At 37.7% G+C, this 22505-nt stretch overlaps 1 protein-coding gene across 2 annotated transcripts in view; it reads right to left on the bottom strand.

Annotated features, from left to right (window-relative positions):
- Positions 1-22505, bottom strand: part of Rtn4ip1 (reticulon 4 interacting protein 1) — a 44549-nt gene that overhangs the window by 4123 nt on the left and 17921 nt on the right. For both annotated transcript variants that reach the window (XM_026389607.2, XM_026389608.2), the window contains 4 exons: positions 19791-19839; positions 12468-12604; positions 8859-9042; positions 5209-5301 (listed from right to left, as the gene is read on the bottom strand). In XM_026389607.2, coding sequence (XP_026245392.1) covers positions 5209-5301; positions 8859-9042; positions 12468-12604; positions 19791-19839 — 463 coding nt within the window. The remainder of the gene's footprint in view (positions 1-5208; positions 5302-8858; positions 9043-12467; positions 12605-19790; positions 19840-22505) is intronic.

Below are 22505 nucleotides of genomic sequence, written 5' to 3'. Positions count from 1 at the left end.
AGGATTCAATCTCTAGTAATTACACTGTCCATGGAGCAAAATCCAGTTGTAACATGAAACTTAAGAGCTTAAAACATAGTCCTCTGCTAAATTAGGCCATTCAAGAAGGGCCTGGGAAATCACCTACCTCAGAACTCGTTATAACGTTTACCTCTAAAGTGGCAGTGTTGCCAAGGGTGGTGGCGTGTGCCTGTAGTCCCAGAGACTTGGGCAGGAGGCAGGAGGATTGCAAGTTAAAGGCCAGCCTCAGCAATTTATGGAGGCCCTAAGAACTAGGTAAGACCCTGTCTTAAAATAAAACATAAAAAAAAAGGGCTGGTGATATGGCTCAGTGGTTAAGTGAACTTGGTTTCAATCCTGGCACGAGAGAGAGAGAGAGAGAGAGAGAGAGAGAGAGAGAGAGAGAGAGAGAGAGAGAGAGAGAGAGAACGCACGCACACACACTCTTAGTCTGTCAGTTTCCCAAATCAGTAGCCTCTAGACAGACATGGCTCCTTAATCACAAATTGGGAACAGTGGCACATGCCTATAATCCCAGTGATCTGGAAGGCTTAGGAAGGAGGATTTCAAGTGCAAGATCAGTCTTGGCAACTCAGTGAGACCCTATCTTATAAAAAATAAAAAAGGCTAGGGATGTAGCTCAGTGGTAAAGCATCCCTGAGTTCAATCCCCAGAAACCCCCAAAAGTGAGCAAATGAAATGAAAAATTCAGTCTCTCAGCTGTACTAGCCACATTTCAGTGCTCAATAGTCACGTGTGACTGGTGACTGCAGACAGAGAACATTTCCATCACTACAGAAAGTTCTAGTGGACAGCACTGTTCAAAGGGTAACTCTATGTGGCCAACCAATCTCTCCACACCCTATTGGCTGAAGTAGAATGCTAGGGGCCCTTTGTGAATATTCTGAATTGAACTTAAATGAGTTACATAGAAACTCTTCTGATACTGGCTAAAATAAAACAAAGTCTGTATCATTCCTCAACCAAGAAACTTGATTGGTCACCTAGAATTTTGAAGAGATCTGTGAACATTAAGTCATTAAGTGCATGGCATCAAAAGGCTTTAATAATTTTATGAAGAATATATATGTACAAATATATAAAGGGAAAATATATGAAGAATATATGCACAAATATAAAAAGTAAAAGGGAGCCAGGTGTGGTGTTTCCAAGTCTACTACGCGGAAGGATAAGCTAGGAAGATCACTTGAGTCCAGGAGTTCAAGACTAGCATGCTCAACATAGTGAGATAAATAAAAAGATAAAAGGGTAAAATGAAAAATATCCCCATATTTTATCCCTGGGCATCTAGTTTTCTTTCTCAGGGAAATATTTCAAAATCCTTTCCTATCCTTTGGAGATATTTGTGGAAGGTGGAATGATGGTCCCCAAGAATATTCACATTCTAATTCCCCAAACCTGTGAATATGTTACCTTACATGGCAAATGGACTTTGCAGATGGGTAAGGATCCTCAAATAGGGGGATCATGGATTATTCAAGTGAGCACAACGGAATCACCGTGTCCTTGTAAGAGGAAGGCAGGAGGGTTAAGAAAGAAATATGATGACAGAAGCAGAAGCAGAGGTCAGACTGATATAGCTATAAGTAAAGGAATGCAGGGGCAGCCCCCGGAAGCTGGGGAAGGAAAAGAAACAGCTTCTCCCCTCCGGTCCACCTGCAGGAAGAACGCAGTGCTGCTGACCCATTTTTTACTTCTGGTCTTCAGAACTGTAATATACTAAGTTTGTGTTGTTTTAAACCACCATGTTTGTGGTAATTTGTTATAGCAATAGGAAAGCAATAAGCAAATATGTATAAATATTTTCCCTCAAAACACAGTCGTTCTTATCAGGAGCAGACTATGGTCTCATGAATCTGTCTCGTCACCTCTTCAAAGTCCTGAAGGATACTGAGAAACACAAGAAGATATAATAAAATACCATAAATTCAAACTCCACCTTATAACATTTGGATGATTATGTACACAAGCAGAAAACACTGAAGCTATATGAGGGATTTATTATTTAACTGTTATCACTAATTTTTTTTGCTTTTTGTAGTTGTAGAAGAACAGCATGCTTTTATTTTATTTTAGCTAGTGCTACTGAGAGAAAGCAAAGTCACAGCTGGTGTTTACAATAGTGTGAGGGTGATGCTGTTGTGAACAGAGAGTGCTCATTATTATGGGCATTAATTCTGTGCTTTCTCCATTTTTACTGGGGCACACAGAGCTAACAAGAATCTACCATAATACTTGTTAATCCAGATACTTTTTTTTGGTGCCAGGAATTAACCTTAGGGGCACTTGACTACTGAGTCACATCCCCAGCCTTATTTTGTATTTTATTTAGAGACAGAGTCTCACTAAGTTGCTTAGCACCTCACTTTTGCTGAGGCTGGCTTTGAACTCAAGATCCTCCTGCCTCAGCCTCCTGAGCCACTGGGATTACAGATGTGTGCCACCACACCAGCTCAGATACTACTTTTTAATCAGGACAGTTTAAGTCATAAGTGACCAGTGACATATTGTATTTATATTTCCAGAAACAATTATCTTATGAAATAAAACCGGCAAGAGGGCAAGACAACAGGTAAATAAAGAGAAAAGGAGTCTGGAAGGTAGGCCTCATGGGAAATTCCAGACACTAAATATAAAAACTAGATTTTCAAAGCTGGTTATTGTAATACCTATTAAATTATAAATGCATATGCTTTTTTGACTCAACAATTCCATTTTCATGAGTAGAAATGGATATACTCACAATTAGGTAATTAACATAAATACTGGATTAGCCACTGAAGCATTATCTGCAAAAAGACTGGAATGATATTGATAATACACCTGTACAAAGGATACTATGTGGCTGTTTATAAAATAAAGAATGAAGAAAGTATTTATATCCTAATGTAAAACAAAGTTCAAAATAGGTTGTTAAAATGTTGCAGAACAACATGTTATCTACTTGTGTTTGAAAGGGGGAGAGGAATTTTCCTGTTGGAGTCAGAATGTCTTTGGAATACAAAAGAAATGTGACACTGGTGGTGTGTGACATACAGAATCTCAGTGACTGATGGACAGGAGTCAAAGGATGATTACTTGAAATAAGTTTTCCTATTTCTTGGATTTTGAATCCTGGAAAAATATTTTATCTAAAAACGTAAACATATTTTAAAATAGTTGGCTCTGTGGTTTCGTGACTTTACATACTGCTCCTCTATCAGACACCTGCTAATTAGACTCATTAAGCACCCAGCCAAAGCTTGAAGAACTTAAACGTCTTTGTCCAGTAGAGTAAATATCTACTAACTGCACATATGTAAAATCTGCTTTGTTATTTTTCCCAATTTCCCAGGGTAGACAAACAACGATTTCTCACAACCACAGAGAAGCAGGAATGCAAAAGGATGGCCAACCTTTTATGGCATCCGGCGTTACCTCTCAACTTGCACAGTCCCAGAGTCCTTCACTGTTAGAAACAACTCCCAAACCCAACAGCCTGTGGGTAGGAGAGTGCAGAATCGAAGGCAAGAGGAATATCTACTTGGCCACCATCATTTAAGGATATTTCAAGGACATCTTTTTCTATCATGTACTCTTTCAGCCATTCTACCAGTTATCTGCCAAACTTAATAGGTAGATATATACAAGCCACCTCTCATCTTTGTTGGGTAAATAGTAATTTCCAGGTAGAGAGAGTCACAATATTTTGAACACAAAAGAGCAATGGTAAGCATGTGGACAGTTTGGGGCAGATATTAGGACAGGCACAATCACATGATGGACTTCTGGAAGATAGAGACCTCTCTAATAATGGGCTCAGTCACATGAAGCACTTATTTATTTGATGATAGTTCATTTCTTTCTTCCTAGAAACAAAATAAACATCCCCATGGGATGTGAGAGACCCCTACAAAGAGGAACTTACACAATCACAATAATGCTGGGCCCCTGTTTCTATTCAGCACACATGAAAACCTAGACATCCACGAAAAGGCAGGGGAAGCAAGAGATTTCTAAGTAGGGGTATCACTCCTCAGGACGGTTTTCCAAGCGTGAGTGTGAAAATCATGTGATGGTAATGCTGGCCCTGCTCCAATCCCTTTCTCTGCCACTGTAAAATGACTAGGACAAGACAATGTAAACCCAGTCGAAATCAGTCCCAAGCACTGAGAAGGTAGTTGAATTGGTGGGGAGAAAGCACCGAGTTCTGCTCCCACTTAGCAAGCTGAGCATATCCTTTTTTCTCCTGAGCTAGTATTCTTATCTAATACCAGGTAAAATGAGAATCACTGTAGTTATGATCTCATGCAACACTCTAAGATATACAAGGTTCTCCATCCTATAATTCCATACAATCTCTCAATAAAATCACAAATATCAGCACCAGAATATGAGTCTATTTTCTGGGTTATTCTTCCAGTGATGGAAAGTTAGGGCAGTTAAGGCTGTGTAAGAGCCCAAATGAGCAGGTGTCAGCTTAGGAAACTTTCAGTTACCAAGATCCCTGCAAGGGATAACCAGCCTCAAAGCACCAGTTCCTTTCCACAAAGGAGACACTAGTAGCCTGAGAATACAGGCTACAACCCAACCCTCATCAATCCCTACCTGTGTCCTGGCCATTGACCTCAGACATACTATTTATTTGCTCTGGACTTTATTATAGTAATTTGGGAATCAGGAGACTGGGAGATCTAATTCTTATCCAGCTGTGCTGGGACTGAGATTCCCCTTCTCATCTGGAAAGTGGCTTACCTGCCCTCAGACTAAGTCAGCTCCATGAGCAGTTCTACTGAACTCACAGGTGTGTTCTCACCTTTGTGCAGGTATGGCCATCCCAAAGTGCCATGTTTTCAGGAATACTTCCAAAAAAAAAAATAATAATAACATCTACTGTAAATCCCAACTCTGCCACTATCTAACCAAGCATCTTTGGGAAAATTATGTAACCTCCATAAGTCTGTCTCTTTGTCTGAAAGCCAAGGAGGGTGAACTAGATAGGTAAACTATTTTCCAGACTGAATAGCCTACATCTGTGATTTCCAGGATGATAGAGATAAAGATACAAACTTGGCTATGTAAGGCACTGTAAGTCCCGGCCAAGCCTACCTCTGAAGAATTCCATTGATGAGAATTGGTGGGCAGGTCTCCCAGAAATGCTCCACCAATACAAAGGTTTCCAAATAAAAGGTTTACTGATGCACCTACCTTTCCTGCATCCACAAGTTCTGCAATTTCATCTAGACATGGACCGCTGGGCATGAAAAAGGCCCAGCGATAATGGACTCCTTGCCAGAAATGCTAAAAAGGAAAAAAAGATGTCAAGTATAAAAAAGGATAAAATCTGACTAAATGCAAATTCAGGTAAAGGCATTTTCTGGATGTATAAGACAAACCAATTTCCCATTTCTTGCTGACACATGAGCTATATGCCTAGTACCTTACTTAGCACAGTGACTGACAGAGAACAAATGCTCCAAAATGTTTAAGAAATAAATGAACAGAGATGTCCATGTCAACCTAGGCTTCTCTAAGCTGTGACTGATGAACAAGTAAGCACAGGAAAGCATTCCTTAAATGACAGTCTAAATAGTCTTTGACAGTGGATTGCTTCTGAAAGGAGAATTAGGGGCTGGGACTTCTACGCTTTCTCTAATAAGGTTTGAAAGGATCTCTGAAGTACCAGAAGAGATTTTTACCAAATTCAATAATGCTCTAGGGGCAATGAATTACAAAAATATGATCTTAGACAAAAAGCCCAATTGCATTCTTTTTTTCCTGGCTCTGACAAGAACTTGGCAGTTTTAAAGGCAAAACAAAATGTAAAGTTCCATATACACCACGGCTGGATTTTCCCTACAGTTATGGCAAATACCAAGCCATCCCATCAATTATGAGACAAGATGAGCAAAAATCTTACACTGAGAAGGTTCAAAGTTACTGCCATGACCACTTGTAACTGTTATTCTTTATGTCAGAAGTAGGTGGTCCATTACCAATACAGAAGTAAACAGAGGTTCTCTATGATATCTCAACCACCCGTCCAACCAAACTGCTGAGGGAGTGGGGGTCAGTCAGTACTATGCTGCTGCCCTCCTTGCATTGACCTGCAACTGCTAGGTGAGCTTGGACTTCTATTTCACTGAGCTCACTCTCATGACATTCCCGCAGCATGGCATAAATCACCACAGCATGAGGCTGTGCAATGGAACTCCTTGCTACCCTAGCTCAGCTACTACTGTTATTTCAGTCAAGCTACCTCTTTCAGTCAGTTTCCTGGCCTATAGAGCATCAGTACCATGACCACCTAGCTGACAGGGTAGTAGGAAAGGTAAAATAAGAATGTATATAAAATGGGGCTGGGATTGTAGCTCAATCGTAGAGCACCTGCCTAGATGTGTGAGGCACTGGGTTTGATTCTCACATATAACTAAATGAATAAAATAAAGGTCCATCAACATCTAAATTTTTTTTTAAAAAAGGATGCATATAAAATGCCTGACACATACAAGGTATTCAATAAATATTTGTTCAGTACTGAAAGTAAAGACTGGGACAATATCAAGTCAGAGTTTAAGAATGTAGGAAGAAAAAAATAAAAACTAAACTAAGCTGCTGCCCAGGCAGAGCTTCCCACCTAATGTGCTGGCAGTGGCTTACTAGTTGAGTGACTACATAGTTTATCATCCAATCTGGAAAAGTTGTGAGTGAAGAGTCACCAAAATGTCTACCCCAGAACAACAGGTAGGAAGAGTCAAGCTTACTCTATAATAGGTGTGATGAGATACAGACTCCTGTTAATCCTCAGGGTAACATGACAGAGCCTGGGCTAGTAGAAGTCTCTAGGTAGGTGGCTTTTAACTCAGAGCAGCCTCAATATGTTGTTCAAATACTATCATTTTCTGTGTGCTGTGACATGAGAGAGGCTGGGGAACAGCCTCTGAATACTTAATGTGGCTAGATAGCAGAAGCAATGCAAATGGCCCAAGCTGACAGTGGGCCCAGTTAATGACAACCTCAGGAGACGTATTCAAGTACTTCACCCTAAGGTCTGGCCTCATGGGCTATAATTAATTGTAATTGTTTAGGATATTAAAGAAGGAACAGAAATGGTCACAACTACCACATCTATAATTCTTTACAAGCATGTTACTCTGCAAAGTGAAACTTGGCCTGTAATAGCCGAATTTTTATATTCTATTAAGGGTTGTGTGTTTTTTCCCAGGCCTTACAGGACAGAAAGTAAACCAGGTAGGAGAGCTGGAAGATGACAGTGAGGCTTTGTGCACAGTCTCAGAAAGACAGTGGAAACTGTTGGAAACAAACTGCTTGGCATGACCATTATTGTCTTTCAAGCAGGTGGAAAGTAGAAAACAAAGGAAGCAATACCTGCTTTACTCTCTGAGGACAACTCTGAATGTTAACTTGTGAGAGAGGTCTCACTGGAGTACAAACTGGGAAATCTTACAGAAAACTTGTACTTTAAAGTACTGGAAAGTCTAGGCTTTGTGAAAAGAGAAAGACGAGATAAATGACAGTTAAGATTCCTTTCTACAAAGTATCCTGAGGCATTGTTTCTGGCTGCTGTCTGAATCAAGCCAAAATGGAGGACACCAGAAAGCAGAGCTTGGATTGCTCATCTCTGTGACCCATACATATTTCATATGAATTGTTTTATGGTTTGCTCTATCATAACTAGCTTTTCAATACTACTTCTAAATACTTAGTTCATGTACAGAATTCAAGAAACCAAAGTCCTAAATTTTACCCCCCTAAAAAGCTAAACTATTTCCTAGTATGAAGAAGCTACTAAAGGCCTGGGGGAGACTTCAGTGGTGGGAGGACAGCCTTTTTCCCGAGTCTGAAGTATTCTGTCTAATTAAAAGAGTAGAATTTATCTTTATTTTTTTTTCTATCATGTGTTCTATTTCAACACTAATTCAATGATCTGTAATTATCAAAATTTCATAATCTGAAATCGCATAAGCCTTTGTCCCAATTGTGATGACAACAGGCTATGATGTCAATCAGTGCCATTACCAAGGCTGATATATACTAATCTCCCACTCATCAGGTACCTTCAGTGTGAGTTATATAACTCCAAACAGCCCTGGTAACAGTGGCTTATCAATGGTCAGTCTGACTAACTGAGTACCAGAAACTTTCATAATGCCACCATTAGGGAGAATTTCATATTCACAGGGATACGCAGTGTTAGGACAAATTGCCATAATCCCGCAAAAGCATGATCCTTCCATTGGCCTTTGTAGCCTCACTGAAATTACAGCATAATTTCCTTCAGGTTTCTGAAATTTTAAAAAAAGCCTCTAAGACCTCTAAAGGTCAGAAGGCTAGGAATCAGCGATATATCCCAACAGCAGCCATATGCCGTTTTAATGAAGTTTCCACCTTTACAAATAAGAGGATATATGTGTTAATGCTGGTGAAATGGACAGGGCTATCAGGAAGGAAGCAGATGGTTTATCCAATGAAATCAAGAAAGGTAATAACATCTAATAACAAGGCTAACATTTAATAAGAGCTTTTTATATATTAGGCATCATGCCACATTCTTCACATGGATTATCTCATCTAATCCTCACAACAATGCAGTAAGGTAGAAGAATCATTAGCCTCATTTTACAGGTGAAGATATTGGAATTAGAAATATTAAGTAACTTGTACAGGGTGGCACAGCCACTAAGTAAAGTCAGAATTTCAAACTAGTCAGTGTGACTCCTGAGACCATGCTGGCAGTCTCTTCGCTATGCTGTCACCAAGAGAAGAGGGCCAGGTGACAAACCAATTTCTAGTCACCTGAGGTTTCTGCTTGCTCTCATCGAGACTCTCTTTCCTACCTTTAATGTCTTGGTGCCCACGGTGACTCCTGTCTGCAGCATGCCATCTGCTATGCCCAGTTGGTCCATGTTCAGGAGGAAAGGAGTCACCAAAGTCACATAGGTGGCTCCTGACCATTTCTTGAGAAAATTGAGAGCCCACATTTCAGTAGATCCACCAACATTATCAAGGATAAAATCAAACCTGGAGGGAAAAAATCAAATCAAAACATCCTTGTCAGTCTTCACTCTAGGCTCTGATCCCCTTCACTCGCATCACAAGTTGGCTACAGAGTTTTTCTCAGAGACAGTTCACAAACCATGCTGCACTGTGCCACTAGCCCAGGATGACTCCTTTGACAGAAAGGACAAAGCCACACCCTGAATTGATGACTTGTCTCCAAAGTAAAACTGACTGTGACTAACCTTCTTTTGTCATCAAAATCATATCATTTTTTAATACTTTAAGAATGACCTAAGTGTTTCTGAACCAGGAGTGATTTTGCTTCCTACAATGCGCTCAATAGACCGCACACCAAAAATGTATCAATTAAATATCAATAGTTGAGGAACTTACTGTTAAATGTTGAGGAACCCTGATCTAAGCTTTATAAAAAAACCACAAAGCAATCCATTCATTATAAGTCAAAGTATTGTTTTTTGTTTGTTTGGTTTTTGGTGGCACTGGGGAATTGAGTCCAGGGCCTCACGAGTATGAGGCAAGCACTCTACCAGTGATCTACATCCCCAGCCCAAAGTATTCTTTAGTGCATACAAGTACTTGAAAGAAAAGTATGCAAGGGTCTCATCTATAAGAATAATTTGATTTTATTCTTTCCATCTTCAGAAACACTTGTAGAAGCATCCTCTTTACCTTCTGGAATTTTGGTTTTATGTACAGCATCAAGGGAATGCATAAATCTCAACAGCCTTTCTTGTCTTCAATTCTGTTCTAACATGTCAAAAAAAATCATCATACTGGAATCCAAAGAACTGACAGATATTCAAATGCTTAAATCTAACCTAAAACTGCTATAATCCCTAAACTCTACTTAAAAGGGATAAAAATCCACTAAAGCTTTTAAATACTTTTGAAAATAAAGATCTATTTAGAGAATGCATGTGTATAAATTAAGTAAATCAATTGATGAATTCCTCTTGGATAAATCTTTTTTCACTTCCCAATTCGTTTGGATAAAGTTAAACATCAAAGGTTCTAAAACCAGCTTTGGCCAACTTTGAGACTTTTGAGTCTTTCAAGGGATTAAATTAAAGAAAGACGAATAAAAATTAACCGATATAAAATGTACAATGACCTTACCAGATGATCATTCTTCTCATAAGAAAAGTTTCTACTTTGTTCCAAACTTTTGATTAAATAAATGTATGAGACTATTAAAAGAAAATTTAAGGGTAGTCCGATATTATAGAACAAGCACTATCTGAAAAGGAGTTATGGAGACCAAGTTGTAGACCCACCTCTCTCACTTAGGATTCACAGCATGACTTTGAACATGCAAAAAAATTATCAATCCTCTGTCCCTCATTTTCTCAACTGCATGATAGGGGTAAACTGAAGGACTTCAAAGCCTCTTCTTGCTATAAAATTCTAAGAAGCTGCTACTTAGAAGGAAGAACAAATTACTACAGGTAAATTCAGAGTTGAAACTCTCAGGCAGAAGTTATAAAGATCAATTTAACTTAAGCTGGAGGAGCAGGAGGAAGGGGGAGGGGAAGAGGGAAGAGAGAGGAAAAGAGGAGGAGGAGGAAGAGGAAGCAAAGAAGTAGTAGTAGTCCTAGTAATGGCCTGCATTTATAAGACAGTGAGGTTTCTCTACTGAAAAAGCACAAGCAAAAGGAAAAGGGCAACTTGTCAGAGATACTGAGGATGAAACTGGAACATCAGGCTGGGGGGCTAGATTGAGTGTCCTCCAGCCTTCCATCAACCAGGTTCTCTGGAAACAAATTCCAGACATGTCTAACACCTACAGTAGATAGTGGGGAACGAGTTGGCCATGGCCTCAGGGTCATGCTGCTCCTTCTAGCAGTGGCAGATATGAGGTAACCTGAACTATCATTATCCAGAAGCCCAGTTTCGGAGACCTGTCACATCCTCACCTCCACATGGGCTTAGACTTTGACATCAGGAGGGTAGCTGTGAGTCCTCAACCATGCCACACATGCTTATTATGCAAGAGCTTACTATCTGCTGTTAACTCTAGTTGAAACAAGTGTTCTTCTATATTCCCTCAATAATTAATAAAAAAAATTACAAAGGGGCTGGGATTGTGGCTGCGTGGTTGAGCACTTGCCTCACATGTCTGAAGTACTGGGTTTGATCTTCAGCACCACATAAAAATAAATAAATAAAGATATTGTGTCCATCTACAACTAAAAAATATATTTAAAAAAATATTATGAAGCACCTATTATATGCTACTGCACTATAGTTCCAGGTAGAGGGAGATAGCAGCAAGTAGCACCAAAAAAGGAAAAAAAAAAAAAAAAAAAGAAAGAAAAAGAAAAAAAATCCCAGTACCATGGCTTGTTCACTGAAGCCTCTGTCTAACTGTTGCTTCCTCAAAGAGGCATTCTTCAACCACTCCACCTATGCCAACCTCCTCTCCAATCACTGACCCTCCCCTTTCCCTGCATCAATTCTCCTCTGAGTACTAATGACCAAAACCTTCTCAAGCAGAATGTAAGCTCTATAAAGGGAGGAAAGTGTCTTGTTCACCACTGTACCCAGTGTTTAGAACGGTGCCTGGCAAGTATAGATTCATAAAGAGCAAAAGGAGTAACAGTGTGCTGTCTGCTCCCAGTAGCAGCACCATATTGCTGTTGGAGCTGGAGGTATTGGCTGAGAAAGGTTAGGCAGTGTCAGGTAGAGTCCCTTTTCCTTTCTTTTCTTTTTTTAATCTATGAAAAAATACTTCTATTCAATGTGTACAAGAATAATTGGCTTCTGGAAACTAGTTTTTAAAAAAGGAGATGCCTGTGAAATAGCAGCAGTAAAATTCTCCTATTAGCTTTCCAAATACTCCTAGTTGCACTATCAGCTTCAGCTTTGCCTAGGCTAATGAGGATCAGATTAATAAACTGGAGCTATAGTCAGAGCAATAGGGCTTGTGTCCTGAATCTGCCCTGTTTGGTCCCTCAGGCTAGACCAAACCTGGCATTCAGACACATTGAGGGCATCCACAATGCTCTATTACCAGTATTGCTCTCACAACCTTATTGAATGCTTAAAGTATATGTAGTGCTAAGCATGTGTTTTTGAGTACTACTTTATATTCTTCCTGCAGCAACAGATGCCAGAGAAGGGAACACACTTCCAATTTTGCCTTCAGCCCTCTTGTAAACCAACAATAAAAGTACATTAACTTGAAAATTAGCAAAAGGCTATGTAAGCAAAATAACTTCCTCAGTACACATCACATCATGTCACTGTGCTGTATTAACCTCTGGAATTAAAATGGAACCCATCCAAATGACGTCTAATGATGTAGAATGTTTTCATTCTTCTTGAAGATTCCAATATGATTGTGAGGCCATCACATAACCTGAGACCTGTATTTTCAGTGGGCCTTATGCCCACCTTCCCAATGAGAACTTTGCTGTAATACATACAGTTTTAAGGATTTCAACTGTTCTTCCACGCTTCCAGATTTGTAATCAATTACATCATCTGCCCCAAGCTTCCTCACAAGTTCACTGGCATCTTGAGAGCAAACTGCTGTCACATGAGCATTCCACGCTTTCATTATCTGCCAAAGGGAGTAGAAAAATGGACTGCATTAAAAAAAAAAAAAAAAGTTGGCACCATGTATACATATATCACACTAATCTCTAGGGAACTTTAAGAACTTCAACTTAACAAGAACTATAGGAAGTCATCTGTCAAATATTAGTGAAAATGATTTAACTTTTGTTTACTAAGAAAAATCCCAAGAAAGAGACCTCATTTAAACAAAACAGCTAGTCACCTTGTTGGCATAAAGTTTTACCCATCCACCTGGAGAAGAGCTCAGTGTCTCACCAAGATCAGGAAAGACAGAGATGAGAGCCTAAAAATTTGCATTTTCAATGATAAAGTTAAATGGCTGAAATGAAAAATTACATGTCCTCAGAAAATGACTACTTTAAATGTGTTCAGAAAATTAATGTATAACACCTCTTCATTTGCATTTCCAAAAAGTATTAATGCAGTCTTAAATCAGTGTATCAAAGTAATCAGCTATCAGATGCTTGGCAATATCTGAAAAGGTACTGTTAAGGGGAAAGAAAACATGGCTATTTTATATTTAAAACACAGATCAGGGATCTCCTCTGGAGTAGGAAAACCTAAATAAATGTGTCCAGGCTTTAAAAATGCAGATGACTTAATTTTTAAAATAAGGAATAACTAGATTTTAATAAAAAAGAAAGTTAAATTTTAATGTTATTCAGGATTAAGTATCCAAAAAGCATGCTACTCTAAAACTCCTCTAATTATTTTCTATAGTATCATATAATTATGTTTTTAATTTGAGAATGGTTACTTGAAGTTCACCAAGAAATTTGTGTGCTGATAGTTGCAGATCATAACAGATCAGCTGTTTTCTCAACTATGTCCTGAGTATCAATTTCCTGAGTTTCCTTCAGACAAATTGCTAAGGGTCACTAGAATATAAGAGAATTGTGTTTTGTTAACTGTGAATCTCCACTCCAGGGCACCCAAAGGTCAGGGCACCCAAAAGTACTAACTAAACATTTGTTAAATACAAAAAATGCCTATTAAATACAAAAAAAGGGGAGGAAGGAAGGTGGGGGAGAAGGTGGGAAGGAGGGAGGAAGCGAGGAGCAGAGGTAAGGGAGAGAGGAAAAGAGAAAAGAAAAGAAACTGGAATACAGCAAGCATTCTAAAAGTTCTTTAAAGTGACCTTTCCCAATATAAACCACTACCTCATCTGCCTCTCAAAAGTTATGACCTTGATTTTAACAGTAATCACTCCTTGCATTTTAAAAAAGTTTTCGCAACCAAATATGCATTCCTAGATGCTATAGTTTAGTCTTGTGCATTTTTAAAATGTGATGCCTTTTAAATCTCTCTTAAATTATAGGCTTATCTTCTATCCCTTTGATTTCTTACATTTTATCTATAGAAAAATCCAGGCCATTTGACTTGCAGAGTTTGCCACTGGAATTTCTGACTGTACGCTCAGAGGGCAGTTCTGCATGTTGCTCTGTCTTCTGTATTTTTTGCTACTTGGCAGATGGATCTGGAGACTGGATCAGATTCAGTTTCAAACCATGGAAAGTGTCTGGCAAAACTACACAAGGCACATCATGTCTGGTTGTTACTCTTTTTATAATCTCAGCGGTTATCAATGCTCAATATCTACATCTGTTTATTAGTGACTGCAAAACAGTGTGGTTCAAATTCTTTTCTTTTCACTTAGTAGTTGGAATATTTCACAGAGAAACACCTCCCCTCATATGCTACTGGGTTTACTCAGCTGTACAGTTCATATAGAAGAGGCAGAACAAATGCTTAATTATTTCCCCTTATTTTTCTGTTTATAATAAATTGCTTCTTTATCATCTTCTAAATGTGACCATTTAAAAGAAATATTATCATAATCTCATGAATTTAATTATTATTATTTAAAGCTCAAATTGTCACATCTTTGGGGATTTCTTCAAGTTGGCTCATTCATCTGAGGTGATCAGACTAGTCTTTGATAGTTTCCTTGCTATTTAATATATTCTGGGTTTATTCTTGTACATTTGTGCCCTAGATCTGAACTCTGCCATTTCTCCAAGAAGCCCTAATTCCTTTAATGAGAAATGATATTTCAAGAGGTGGCTTTACATACAAATGCACATAAACTACCTCCTGGATTCATATTAAAACTTATAATTCAAATTTGAGACTACAAAGCTTTTATTTAACCTCTTTTCTGTTACATTTGTATCTCTTTTATACCTCCTTTGAGAATTCTGCTTCTCAAAGACATAGGGGATGAGAGAGAATTAAATTTAAAAAATATTAAAATATACCCTAAATATATTTTTTTCAATTGTATATTACACAAATAACAGTACTGAATAATAGTACTAATAATTTTAACATGTTCTTCTTATTTTCCCCTTTTAAAAAAAAAGTTGCACTATATTTGTTTTTCAAAGCACACAGTTGTAACACACACTATACTCTGACCTTCCAAGCCCCTATTTAGTTTTGTTCCACAGATGACTCTACATTTAACATTTGCCACTAGTCCTTAAAGTGTTTCTCTCATCATTTGTTATCAGAAGCTCATTCTCTAGCATGTTCCTCAGAAAGGGATCAGAAGAACAGTATTTTCCAAGTCGATGCATGTTGAATGTGTCCTTTTTACCCTGAAGGCCAGTATTGTTGTGTACAAAATGCTTGTTCTGCTTTTCTTGGAGTATCTTACATATGTTACTTCATTTAAAAAAAAAATTAAAGTATTACTATCAAAAAGTCTGGTAATACAATAGCTAAACTGTGGAAACAGCCTAAATGCCCTCCAATAGATGAATAGATAAAGAAACTGTAATATATATACACAATGGAATACTACTAGCCTTAAAAAAGAATGCAATTATGGCATTTACAGGTAAATGGACAGAATTAGAGAATATCATGCTATGCAAAGTAAGCCAATCCCCAAAACCCAAAGGCCAAATGTCTTCTCTGACAAGTGGATGTGATCCATAATGGATAGGAGGCAAAGGAAAAAGGGAGGAACTTTGGATTGAGTAGAGGGGAAGGAGGAGAGGTGTGAGGAGGAGTGTAGGGGGGGAGATGGTAGAATGATATGGACATTATTGTCCCTATGTATGAATGCACAAAGGGTGTGACTCTACATCATGTTCAACCAGATAAATAAAACGCTGTGCTCCATTTGAGTAAAATAATAAAATAAAAAATATTTAAATTAAAAAAAAAAAGTCTGGTGATAGGGCCTGGGGATATAACTCGGTGGTACAGCACTTGCCTCTCATTCAAGAGGCACTGGGTTAGACCCTCAGAACAGCAAGAAAAAAAGAAAAGGAAAAGGAAAAAAAATGTCTGATGATTGCCTAACTTTATTTCTTTAATAAGTCACATGATGTTTTCCAGATGTCTAAAGGATATTTTTCTTTTTTTTTTTTTTTAAAGGCCAGAAAGTTTACTTGTAACTTTCACCAGTAATACTCATTGTGGTGCATATTCTTAGAGCAGTGATGAGGCTATGTAATACATAGTTTCCAATCATTTAATTTTAGGAGCTTCTCTAATTATAGGTTTTAGCAGCTGTTTTATTCCCCTACTTTGCTTTTCCATGTATCAATCTTGTTTGCCTGTCTTCAATATTTGATACTTTCTTCTTAAATCTGCTTTTTCTTTTGTAATTCATTTTCTACATTCTATTTATCTATATGTGGATATTATGCATTGTGCCTGTCACTGAATTCTTTATAGTTTCATTATGAATTTTTCCAATTCTGATTTACTTTTTTTTCATGTTTGTATCATATTCTTAATGTCTTTAACTTGTTTTGAAGTAGTAAGTTACATTTTGAACTGTGTTGGGAACATGTTTTTGATGTGCTTTCATTGTCTGCAGATATGTTATTCTATCCTTTTTTCTCATTTTCCCCATAATAACCTTTATGTGATTTAACCGTGATATTTTCTATCATTCTTTCTTTCTTTTTGGCACCAGGGATTAAACCCAGGGGCACTTAACCACTGAGCCACATCCCCAGCCCTTTTTTAAAACAATTTTAAGTTTTTGACACAGGAACCTGCTAAATTGCTTAGGGTCCTGCCAAGTTGCTGAGATTGGCTTTGAACTTACAATGCTCCTGCCTTAGCCTCCCCAGTTGCTGGGATTATAGGCACGTGCCACTGCACCTGGCTTCTATTACTCATTTTTTTCATTTTATTAAATATTTTTGTTTTGAAATACATGGAAACATGTATAGAATAAAAAGGTACAACTTAACAAATTACTGCAAAGCAAACATCGTTTAAGACTGAGAACTAGAAAACTAGCATACTCCTGAGCCTTCCAATAAGAACACCCTTATTCCCTAAGAAGTAACAACACTATCAGGGTGCTCAGGAGTACACAGAAAGCATTCCTCCCTGAAAGGGATGCAGCAGAGCCTCCTAGGGCGCTTACTAAGTCTAATGTTGGAAAAAGACCCTTTCCCCATTCCAAGGGAGGCTGCATCAAGCTCCCTCCCACAGGAGGAAGCCAGTTGGACATCTGACCTCAACAGCAACAGCCACTCAGCCCCAACTTATTCTTGGAGGCTTGGGGCACTGATTTGTTTTGTCTTATTTTTTGAGATAGTTAGCTTATATATCATAAAGTCACCATTTCAAAGTATTCAAACCAGTGGCTTCTAGTACATTCATGATGCTATACAATCATCACCACTAATTCCAGAATATTTTTATCACCCCCAAAATAAACCTCATGCCTATTAAGCAGTAATTCCCAATCTCCCCACCTCCTCCAGACAACTCATCTGCTCTCCATTTCTATGGATTTGCCTATTCTAGAAATATGATATAAACGATATCACATAATATGTGCCCTTTTATTGGGATTCTTTCACTTAGCATAATGTTTTGAAGGTTCATTCAGGTTAGTATTACACATCAGAATTTCATTCCTTTTTTTGGCTGAACAATACATTATATGTATATGCCACATTTTGTTTATTCACTAATCAGTAGATAGACATTAGAGCTTTAGAGCCATTTCCATTGTTTCACTATTATGAATAATGCTATGAACATTAGTACATAAGTTTTTGCTTGAAAGTATGTTTCATTTCTCTCAGGTATATACCTGTGAATGAAGAGAAAGGATCACACATTAATTCGATGTTTAACATTTTTTGTTTGTTTTTTGAAATGGGATCTCACCATGTTGCCCAAGATGGCCTCGAATTCCTAGGCTCAAGTGATCCTCCTGTTTCAGCCTCCTGAATGGCTGGGATTATAGGCATGTACCACTGCACTTGACTGTAGTTTTTATCTTGAATGTCCCCTAAACAATCCTGTGTTAAAGACTTAATTCCCAGATTCATGCTATTGGAGCTGGTGAAAACTCTAAGAGCTGGGGCCTCATAGACAGTTTCAAGTCACTGGGGGTGTGGTCTTGAAGGGGATCATGAGATCCAGGATCCTTCTTCCTTTCTTCCTTTTTCATGTCTTAGCCTTGAGGAAAAGTTTTACTACATGCTGCCACCATGATGTGCTGCTTCACCACAGGATCAAAAGCAACAGGACAAGTCAATAAGGAATAAAACCTCTAAAACTTAAGCCAAAATAAACTTTTTCTGTGAAACTTTATTGTCTCAGATATATGTTAACTAACAGAAAGTTGATGAATACAGGGTCAAATTTCTCTACATCCTTGCCAATATTTATTATTTTGTTTTTGTTTTAATTTCAACCATTCTAGTACTAGAATAGTTTTAATCTATATTTCCATAATGACTAATGATATTGAGCATCTTTCCATGGGCTTATAGACCATTTATATATATTCTTTCAAAAATTTCAAATTTTTTTCTATATTTTAAATTGGGTTGTTTGTATTCTTTTTATTGAGCTTTTAAAGTTTTTAAAATATAGTCTAGATAGTAAACCCTTACCAGATCAATGATTTACAAATATTTTCTACAATTCTGTGAACTGCTTTTTCCCTTTCTTAGTGCCCTTTGATGTGCCAAAGTTTTAATTTAATTAAGTTCAATTTGCCCATTTTTTCCTTCTATTGCCTGTGCTTTCAGTATCATATCTAAGAATCTTTTGCCAAATCTAAGGAGCTGGGTATTTACTACTGTTTTCTTTTAAGAGTTCTGTGGTATTAGCTCTTTTATTTAGGTCTTTTATCTACTTTTTTATTTTTATTTTTGTATAGATGACATATGGTAGGGTAGGTGGATAGCTATTTGCCCCAGCAGTATTTATGAAGAGACTATTTTTACCTTTGACAAGATCTTGTCAACCTTGTCAAAAATCAAGTTGGGTGAGATGGTGCAGGCTTGCGATCCCAGAGACTTAGGAGGCTGAGGCAGGGGGATCACAAATTCAAGGCAAACCTGGGTAATTAACAAGACCTTGTCTCAAAGAAAAAATATAAAAGGCTAGGGATATAGCTCAGTGGTAGAGTTCCCTGGATTCAATCCCAGTACCAGTACACCCCCCCCCAAAAAAAAATTGTCTAAAATGTATAGGTTCATTTTGGGATGCTTGATTCTATTTCATTGACCTGTTTGTCTTTTCTTATGCTAGTACTACATGTTTTGATTACTGTGGCTATGTAGTAAGTTTGAAGTTGGGAAGTATGAGTGTTCTTTGTTCTTTTTCAGTATTGTTTGGCATTTTAGGTCCCTTATAATTCCATATGCATTTCAGAATAGGGTTGTCCATTTATGCAAGAAAAACAGATGGTATTTTGATTGGTATTGCATTGAATAAGTAGATCACTTAGAGAGAGTGTTGACATCTTAACAGTATTTTGGCTACTGTGTTTCTATCTATTTTTAGAATTAGCTCATCAATTTCTACAAAAAATCCTGCAGAAATTTGACTGGAAATCAGCCTTGGTTTGGGGCATTGGCTGTTTCCTACTAAATCGCAAATTTCCATCTACCTGCACTGTGCATGGTCTTCCTTGATAAAAATTCTTCTATGAGATAACCACCCACTCACTCACTTTAAACCTGTGGACAAGTTAACATTGTCTACCATATTAGAACATTTTCCTCTTAGAAAAGCAAGTAAAATTACAGTACATTTACCAAACCTACCTTTTTCTTGCCTTTTAAGGGAAAGTAATTTTTTTATAATATGTGAATTTATAAATTTATAAATTCACGTAAACAAAACTTTCCTATTCACAATAAATAAAATAAAATAAAAAATTGTTTTACCTGGATTGCAAAAGTACCAACTCCACCTGAAGCTCCCAAGATTAAAACACTGCAAAGCAAAAAAGAAGCCACAATTGAGAATCTTTAGTAGATATAACTGGATAAATCAATATTTTCAAAATGTAATTGGCTCAATGACAATCCTCAAGGCGAATAAAGTTAGTTAGCTTCCCAAGATTACAAAAGGATTTTTATTTTATATTAACCAGAAGCTGTATATGATCAAAACAATTTATGAACTTTTTATCAAGAATTCCAAATATCAAAAATATTAATAATTTTTTTAGGTTAAGAGAAAAGTAAGTTACCATTGCCTTACAATTTTTCTTGGCCCAAATCACCATAGTTTCCTCTACAAGAGGGAGATTTGGGCACTTTTTAGTGTTTAGACTTAGCTGCTTTCTACAAAAAAAAAAAAAAAAAACACATTCCTAACCACATTCTTGCCAAAGAGGTATAAACATCTTGTGTTCAGACATGTCCTGCCAAGCTCATGAACTGTCATAAACAAAAATAATCTCATTTGTCCTGTTAAAGCAGATGAACATGTCCTATCAGTACAATCAACCTGTGCTCCAGGCTTTTACCATGTCTACTCACTGTAGCCTCCCTGCCTCCTGAGACCAGGGATGCTTACTCAAGTTTATAAATGAGTGGGGGGATACAGGAGAAGGGTGAGATACTGATCCCTTTAAAACTGCAAATCTCCTAAAATAACATTGAAAACTTGGTGCACAGATGTATTGGCAAAGAGGGGGATCTACACCTATCATCTATTTCTCATAGAAGTTTGTGATCTATAAAAGATTCAGTGGTTAAAAATCACTGCTTCAGGGCTGGGGATGTGGCTCAAGCGGTAGTGCGCTCGCCTGGCATGCGTGCGGCCCAGGTTGGATCCTCAGCACCACATACAAAGATGTTGTGTCCGCCAAAAACTAAAAAATAAATATTAAAATTCTCTCTCTCTCTCTCTCTCTCAAAAAAAAAAATCAGTGCTTTACATATGCTTCTATTTTACTCTTGAATTAAGCTACAGTTTCACAGAATTGCCCTTGAACTGTAAGGCTTCAGGTGCCCAGAAAATAGTATTTACTGAACTATACTTTGGTGATATGCTACCAATGGTGGCTGAGGGACATTATAAAATTGATTGCATGGTATTTGACACTATATTAGCTAAGGGGATATTGTTGAGAAAATTCTTCATGAGAATTCTGAGTACCCACAGAAAAATATTTTTCTGAAGACTGATGGAAGTATCTGTACTATTTAACTGTCACTATAAATTGTACAACTGTTAGTTGTAGTTCCTTTTTGTCTTGGCTATTACAAAGTACAAAGAATTTTGCCACCTATCTCTAGCAAGTACATTAATCCTGGAATATGCATGCTGTCTACAATCTCAACCGTAGCTTCATTTCATTTTTTTTTCTTTCATACCCAATCACAGAAAGATGACTATTACCCTTTATATCTTAAAAGTTACTACTAAAATTTCTAAGCCAGCTCTTTCCTTTGAAATTAATAGCATTGAATGTAATTAAAAGAAGTCTCCTTGCAAATTATGTTCCTTTTAGAAGAGTTACTTTCAATTTCACAGAATTATCAATTATGAAATATAGAAGACACTGAAAATCCACTCTTCTAAGACCCTACAATTCACACAATTTATAGCTTTAGTACTTCCTACATGGGGGAAAATGCAATAAAACTGCCTCAGAGATACAACAAAAATTCATTTACCCAACAAGTCCTCTCAATTTTGCTCATTCTTATTGAAATGTAGCTAGTCAAACTCTTCTTCAAGTTCTTCACAATCAAACCATCTCAAATCTCTGCTTTTCCTTTCACTATGACCCTGGTCCCCTCACTCTTTACCCCAAGCCCTATGCATATTGACACACTCCTCCAGGTTCCAAAATGCCTTCACTACTTGCTAAGATGTCTTTTCCCTTAAAGGCCCAAGTGCCAATTTTCCTCTACAATACCTCTAATAGAATCCACAATCTGATATCTGCACCAAATCCTGGCATTTGCCATACAGTTACCTCACACAAACATTCTGCTTCCCAAGCTCTTCTGCAGGCACTCAAGGACAGAGACCTTCTATGATGCCCCACGCTGGCTCTACTCTAGCACATGCCTCAGCAGGTGTTTCTTGATTTTAAAAAGCATCCAGTCAGCACTATCTCCTACAATCAGGGCAAGAATGAAATTTTACCATTTGAATGAGGGGTCACCTGGCTACTGCATTATAGTTTCTTCCAGTAAAGAAAAGCATGAAATTAATTTCTAGTTCTCTCTCAGAGAAGGCTAGAATTAAAGGATACCAAATTTAATGGCTATTTAAGGACTTAACTGCTAGACACATCTCTGGCTTCATTATTGTCAGTTCAGCTCTTCCCCCGTAACTTTTAATTCAAAGCAGCTTCATTTCCTGATATAAAAAAGCAAAATGTTTCTCAGCAGGGCTTGGCAGAAGAGGGAGTGGTTCTGCATTAGCAGCTTCAGTTCCTGATGTTGCCACCTGATGGCACCCCCAAAGTGCAGAAGAGGCAAGGGGCAGGCCCAAGGAAGTGCTGTTTTCTTATAAAGAAGCCTTGGGGAAGCCTCATTCTCTGGTCCTGCAAATTCAGTTTTAGGCAGGGTCAACCAGGGCTCATAGTTTTTTTTTGAACAAAGTAAGTTCCCAAAAGGACAGAGGGCAAAATAAAT

This window comes from Urocitellus parryii, chromosome 8 (assembly GCF_045843805.1).
Source record: "Urocitellus parryii isolate mUroPar1 chromosome 8, mUroPar1.hap1, whole genome shotgun sequence".
Lineage (NCBI taxonomy): Eukaryota > Metazoa > Chordata > Mammalia > Rodentia > Sciuridae > Urocitellus > Urocitellus parryii.
This window is presented reverse-complemented; position numbering and strand designations above follow the sequence as displayed.